We start from the raw sequence: 7,483 nt of genomic DNA, 5'->3' as shown, positions 1-7,483 counted from the left end.
AGTATTCTTATGCATCCTAGGCAATGGTTCAAACCCATTTTGGGGGCTAGTCCTTTGAGAAAAAACTTTTTTTTACTCATTTGCCCCAAAAGGGTTTCGGGAAGGAAAGGTTCGAAATTGTCTTTAACCTTTTACCCTACAAAATTGAACTAAAAAAAATTTCTTTTAAAAACCCAAAACTAAGCAAAATTTTTAGTAAAAGGGTTAATAGTGAAGGGGCGGGTCGTTTACGGGAACTTTCACATGTAAGGATTTTGTATTCTTCCCGGACCCATTTCCGGGAAAATAGGGTTTCACAGATCTTATTTTTCCTTTCCCCCCTTTCAGGGCCCGCCCCCATCGCCCATTGAAACTTCCCTTGTTTAATTCAAACCCAATTTTATTTGATGACTTAAAACCCTTGAATGGAAAAAATTTTTAAATTTTTTTATTTGACTTTTAAACGTTTGAATGAAATTTTTTTAAATTTTTTTTATGATTTTTTTTAATTATCAAAAAATTTGACTACAAAACCCAAACTTTTTTATATTGAAAATTATTATAATAATATATTTGTTCTGTTCTGTCAGCTATTTATTTAATATGTTTTGGTGACATATCAAATCCTAAATTTGATATGATATATCATCTCTTTGCATCTTATTTTCAAACTATATAATTTATATTTAAATGACATAATAAGCAATATTCTTAAATATTTGGTCCATGGATATGACATCGCTAATGAAAATGTATGCAACGTCAAAAAACATAAAAATTTAAAATAGAACTATAGTTTGCAAATCAATTAAAATCTAGACAGAATGTCTGAACACTCGTTCAGGTCAGACCCTCGTATTGATTTTTCCATAGACTTACATTATTAGAAATGGTCCCTAATTACACCTTAAAATTGAGTTTTCATGCTTAAGAGGTGTTTGTTTTAGGAGAATGAAATTCCTGACACATAAAAATAATCTTGTTATATAGGGGTAACCAACCATTTTTATATATTTTTTTTTTTCAAAATGATTTAAAAGGGGTTTTCCCCCATTTTCCATCGAAATTTTATGGTGATCCAGGACTACTACCCCTTTTTTAATTTTAATTTGCAACAAAATATTTTTTTTAAGTTTCACAAATTTTTTAAAAAAACCATTTACCCCACCTCGAGGGCCCGTTAAAATTTAACAAAACCCCGAAGGTGAATTAAAATTGGTTTAAAAACAAGAATTTTTTAAAAAGAGTTTTTTCTTTTAAATAAGTAAAATTCCAAATTGAATTTACCAATGTTTTTTCTTTAGGGAATTTATTTAAAAAAAAGCCCTAAAATTTTAAAAAAAATTTTTTAAAACCCTTTTTCCGAACCAATTGAATTTGGTATTTTATTTTCCAAAAAATTTGCCTTTTAAACCCAATTTCCTTTTTACCAAAACCAATTAATTCCCCATCTAAAAGGGAAAAAATTTTTTAAAATAATTTTTTTGAGAAGTTTGTTGATTTTTTTGGCATTAAAATTTGGGCCCCAATTTAATTTAAATTTTCCCTTTTTTTAGTGGGGGGCCGGAGGGCCCCCCGTTGGTTTTTTTTAATAAAATTTTTCCCTAAACTTCAAAAAAAAAACTACTTAAAATATCCCTTTTATTGCAAAAATTCTGTAAAAATTTCGGGATTTGATGTATTACAACAAGTTTTATTAAACCAAATTTTTAAATATCACAAAAACTCATTTTTTAAATTTAATTTTTGCCCCGAAATTTTTAAATTTCCCAATTATGTCCCGAAAATGTTTCTATTTTAATTTTAGGTCGGATCTTAAAGGCGTTTCCCCAAAGGGGCATTAAACCTTTTAAAAAAAGCATTTTTATAATCGAGTTAAATAAGTAAAGTTTAAACTGAAAGTCAGAATAAAAAATGATAGATATCAGACATGTTCGACTTAACAAGACTTTATCCTTTTTAAATGTCGATTACAAAAATGGGCTATATAGGACGCCATATTGGATAACAATCTTTAATATTATTCTATGCTTACGTAACACACTATCCCCTATACAATCGTAATTTTTCACATTTTTGCTGCTTACTTAACGAATATTTCAAATTATTTACCTCCCTGTGAGGTAGATTAGTACATAAAAGAACCTCTAGCGATGTAAAATAATACAAAAACTACCTGTTTACAACTGTTTTCTCGTCTACATTTATCGAGGGGCATCCATACAGTAACCATTTCCGGATACAGTACGCCGTCGTTGTACCAGTATCTACATGTATAAAAGTAGTTCCGTTATTCATATTACTATTTGTTTATTTTTTGTTAAGTCACACCTCTTTGTAATGGTCATACTGTGAATTCCAGTTTTACTGAACCTCTAGAAAACCACCGAGCTTCCGTTAGCTAGCTGGATAGCTTCCTCACATGAAAGAATCCCAAGTCTTTTACGGGATTCGAACCAACAGCGGTGAGGGCAAGTGATTTGAACTTTTGAAGTCGGTGGCCATTACCGCTTGGCCACGGCGGCCCCTACACACAGTACAATTTGCTTATATTTGAAAATATACAGAACTTATTTACTTATTTATTTATTTATTTATTTATTTATTTATTTATTTATTTATTTATTTATTTATTTATTTATTTATTTATTTATTTATTTATTTATTTACATACCCATAGTCTTGGTGCCATACATGTTCCCCACCAAGATTAGCTTCTTTGTTCACAAACATGGAACACCAGTGATAAACTTCGCTCCCTAGTAACTAAAAAATATAACAAAAATTCACAAGAAAAAATATATACATTTGTATATAGAATGATGATGACGATTCTGATGATATTGATGATAATGACGACGATGATAAAATGATGACGATGATGACAATCAGGGTGGTGATGATAGTGGTGGTGACGACAATAAGCGTAATAATACGATTTTCAATTTAATCTTATTATATACCTTAATTACCTTTTGCAAATCTTTCTATTTTAAGTGCCCCAGCTGGTCTATGTAGCAAATTCAAACTTTATATTTTAAAGCTTTAGGACCTCACTGGAGTTCCTTTAAATTCTGAGACTCAATGAGACGTGATGTTATTATTTACATTTTTGAATAATCACCAACCTAAATTATCGGCAGTTATATCAGAAAGTCATATCAACGCAATTACCTCTTTTTATTATTTTTTTTTATATATATATAATTTTATTTGCTGGAGTGTTAAGTCACAGTAACACTGTGAAGGGCATAATACGACTTTCCAGCCTTACTGGTGGGAGAATACATCAGGTGCCCCTCGTGCATTATTTCAGGTATGAGCGGGCACTAGAATAAAAACACCGACCTTCCGTAAGCTAGCTTCATGGTTTCCTCATTTGAAGGAATCCAAAGTCCCTCGATAATGATTACCTTTTCGCATGAGCCTGCCACCTTATCAGATCTTGCAAGTATTCCGGTGACGTCATTGCCAGGGTAATTACACAATGTCCTTTGTATTCTCCTGCCATTTTCTTCATACGTCTGTTATATAATAATAATATAATATTTATATAATAGTAATATAATGTGCATGCAAAATTAAACGTCAACAATTGATTTCTTGCGAATGTTTCGTTGAAGAATGTTAGTGCAATGAAAAATAACGCTACAATCGTACAATAGACCTTTCATAAAAATGTTTAAAAGAAGAGAAAAAAAGCCTGAAAATCGAAGGGTCGAAGGTTCGATCCTTTGCTCCACCACTAATCATACTGTGAGGCCTTAAAGCCGATGTTACATATATCGATGTTCTACACACACTGACATAAGGCATGTAAAAGAACAAGTGTCGCCTCTGGAACGGGCAAACTGCTTTTTTCATGCACTACTCCGACAATAACAGGCATCGCAGATAAAGGCAACCAAAATGTGACAGTAAATAGACCGATAAAACAGAGCATGAGAATCATACCATATATCCATGTTTTAGAATACCATTTGGTCCATTTACAACCTTCCATACATTTTCTATTTCTTCAGCGTCAAGAAAATTTCTAAAATCAAAAGAAAGACCACGTGTTATTTCTGGACGGTGTGCATAACTTATATGACGTTTAATTTCTTTATTTGTTCATATTTACTGACAAAATGCATGCCATATTAATTTTGTATTATTATTATTTCTAAAGAGTGTGTAAGTTTGCTCCTAAGTTCACAATTATGTAGACTCTATATACATGTAGGTATCTCCCATAGAAACTATCATGTGAAGAGATGTTTCAGGGGTAGGTTAGAGAAATGGGTCTTTTTGGAGGGAACAATAATAAAACAAATAAATGTATACTGATGAGCAACACTTGGTTACAGTGAAATAGAAATAGTATTTACTTATTTTAGCAAAACATTGGCATATTCTAAATTAAAAAATGCAATACTCTATTGACCGCATTATTTTTTTATTATTTATTGAAATTTGATTACATTTGTATTATCAGCATTTTCTTTTACGTGCATGTTTACAGCAGACGGATGAAAAATTAAAGCTGCAGACATAGGATTTTTGTCAATGAAAGCGTTTCAACCGTTGGATGCATATATACAAAACACATTTATATATATTTGTATGGAACACCATTCTAATTGAGTCTACATGCATGGCACGTAACCTTCCGAAGACTAAGTGCCTGTAACAGATACTGATCAGTTGTAAGGAAAACAACACAAAAAGCTATTTTACAATAACCAATAAACAATTATCATAATACAATTATCATAAAACTTTTACTTTTCAACCTTCAGCTACTTAATACAAATTAACAAAATTATGATCATTGACAAATTTCAATGAAAAGTATGTATACCATCGTGTAGCCAATTTCTGTGTACTTTTCTACAACTTTTGAGGACACCAATTTGCCAACATTTTGCTCCAGGAATATGTGCAGAATTTCTCAGAAACCAAGTGCACACTTTCTTTTGCAATAATAATAATAATAATAATAATAAATAATAATAATAACAATAATAATAAAATAATAATAATAATAATAAATAATAATAATAATAAATAAAAATGAAATAATAATAATAAAATAATAATAATATAAATAATAATTAAAAATGATAATAATAATAAAATAACAATAAATAATAATAAAAATAATAATAACAATAATAATAATGATGTTTTTGCATTATCTCACCTTACGATGAAAAATCCATTTTCAGTAAAACTTTCCTTCATCTGATCTGTAAGTCTTCCCTCCCATTCAAAATCTATAAAGTAGTATATAACTCATATATGTTTTTGAAAAGGAGACAAATACCCGATACATAGCAAATATAAAGTATAAAATGTCTTATTAAATAAGACATAGAATTTCTGTTGAGGTTGAAGCAAATGAGCAATGTTTAAAAATTTACCAATGTATTTTTAATTTATTGAAGATTTTAATGCATTAACGTGTTGCTGTTCTTGTTCTTGATGTTGTACTTTTTGGTGGTGTAAAATTAATCAGTCTAAGTATGCTTTTCTTTTGTGTTTTATTCATATTTATTAGGGGCACAACTTAAGCTATACTGCAGATGTACGTATAGTGCCGCAGATGTACTTATAAGGTGCTGCAGATGTTCGTATGGTGCTGCAGATGTACGTATATGGTACTTCAGATGTACGTATGGTGCTGCAGATGTATACGTATGGCACTGCAGATGTACGTATGGTGCTGCAGATGTACGTATATGGTACTGCAGATGTAAGTATGGTACTGCAGTTGTACGTATGGTGCTGCAGATGTATACGTATGGTACTGCAGATGTAAGTATGGTACTGCAGATGTAAGTATGGTGCTGCAGATGTAAGTATGGTGCTGCAGATGTAAGTATGGTACTGCAGATGTATACGTATGGTACTGCAGATGTAAGTATGGTACTGCAGATATATACGTATGGTACTGTAGATGTAAGTTTCGTGCTGCAGATATACGTATGGTGCTGCAGATGTAAGTATGGTACTACAGATGTATGCATAGTGCTGCAGATGTATACGTATGGTACTGCAGGTGTAAGTATGGTGCTGCAGATGTATACGTATGGTGCTGCAGATTTAAGAATGGTGCTGCAGATGTAAGTATGGTGCTGCAGATGTACTCATGGCGCTGAAGATGTTCGTACGGTACTGAAAGTGTACGTATGGTTCTGAAAGTGTACGCATAGTGCTGCAGATTTATGCATGGTGTTGCAGATGTTCGCATGGTGCTGCACATATATACATGATGCTCCAGATGTACGCATGGTGCTGCAGATAAATGCATGGTGCTGCAGCTATTCAACAATACTGCAGATGTATACATGATGTTACAAATGTACGTATGGTGCTGCAGATGTACGTATGGTGCTGCAGATGTACGCATGATGCTGCAAATGTACGTATGGTGCTGCAGATGTACGTATTGTGCTGCAGAGACGTACGTATGGTGTTGCAGATGTACGTATGGTGCTGCAGATGTGCGCATGGTGCTGCAGATGTACCTTCTGTGCTTTGATTATAATGTTGCAAATAAGCGTTTAGAGATACAGTTAATTGTTTTTGCGTAAAGAGACAGACTAACAGAGTACTAAATTTTAGCATAAATCCAAATGACTAGCGTTCTTGAGAAGGTACAAATAAGAGAAAGAAAAATAATATAAACAATTTATTTACCGTGCTCAAATGTTTTCGTATCCATATTTTGTTCTATAACTGGGTAGATAAGTGTGAGCTTGCAATCTTGTTTACTTTTATAAGAGTGATAATCTTACCCTGACATATTACTGTCAGTTTCGCATGATATGTGATGTGATAACAAACAATTAAAACGTTTAACAGCATACATATTTAGATTGATAAAGATCATGTCATTCTTTCTATAAGCAAATATTTATGAGGAAATTCAAAGCGATATTTCATGAATGTAAATGATTATACGTGTACGACATAAATGTAACTCGTTGGGCAGGGGGGGGGGGGGGGCCTTTTAAATTTAAATTACCTTTTTATGTTCCAGACCTATTGGCGTTTTATTATTTATTTTTTTCATTACTTTTTTTACATGTTACATGACATATTTCATGCATTTTACTATTTTTTTCATATTAAACTAGCTTTACATGTTATATTACCCTTTTCATGTCATATTCCAATTAAAGGTTTTATAAACTTTTTTGCTTTACTCACTCTTTACTGTATCCTTATTAAACACTAATCTTAAGACTTATGATACAGACTGTAACATATTATAATCAAATAAAACCCTTAGATGCAGAAGTATGCAGTGACTTATCAATTTCAAAAGTAAGTGTAGACAAGTCTAATATTACTGCATTAAACTAACTACATAAATGTATGTCTAGAGACGTTGCACGAGATCCTGGTGATCGTCGCTATTATGAATTATCATAAATGAAAATACAGCAAAACCCCGCTAGAAAAACCATCAGTTGTTATGATATCATATAGAGGCAACTTTAATAATATTTCTAAA

General features: G+C 31.7%; 1 protein-coding gene across 1 annotated transcript; it reads right to left on the bottom strand.

Annotated features, from left to right (window-relative positions):
• Window positions 1–2,107: 2,107 nt before the first annotated feature.
• On the bottom strand, window positions 2,108–6,786 carry LOC132723099 (ectoine dioxygenase-like). Its single transcript, XM_060707765.1, has 6 exons — window positions 6,664–6,786; window positions 5,165–5,237; window positions 3,934–4,015; window positions 3,393–3,503; window positions 2,654–2,745; window positions 2,108–2,246 (listed from the first exon to the last, which is right to left on the bottom strand). Exons 1-6 carry the CDS (start codon window positions 6,686–6,688, stop codon window positions 2,108–2,110), a joined length of 522 nt encoding a protein of 173 aa, XP_060563748.1. The 5' UTR covers window positions 6,689–6,786.
• Window positions 6,787–7,483: the final 697 nt, after the last annotated feature.

The sequence above is a fragment of the Ruditapes philippinarum genome, unplaced genomic scaffold, assembly GCF_026571515.1.
Source record: "Ruditapes philippinarum isolate M1 unplaced genomic scaffold, ASM2657151v2 ctg91_1_1_1_1, whole genome shotgun sequence".
Classification (NCBI taxonomy): Eukaryota; Metazoa; Mollusca; class Bivalvia; order Venerida; family Veneridae; genus Ruditapes; species Ruditapes philippinarum.
This window is presented reverse-complemented; position numbering and strand designations above follow the sequence as displayed.

What these genes read in the sequence shown, in the direction of transcription:
- LOC132723099 (XM_060707765.1), bottom strand. Translation starts at nt 6,688, where the DNA reads ATGGATACGAAAACATTTGAGCACG. An exon ending in TGGCAGGCTCATGCGAAAAG is followed by an intron (nt 2,746 to 3,392) that starts GTAATCATTATC and finishes TATATTTTTTAG; the next exon opens with TTACTAGGGAGCGAAGTTTA. An exon ending in GTATGGCACCAAGACTATGG is followed by an intron (nt 2,247 to 2,653) that starts GTATGTAAATAA and finishes TTATACATGTAG; the next exon opens with ATACTGGTACAACGACGGCG.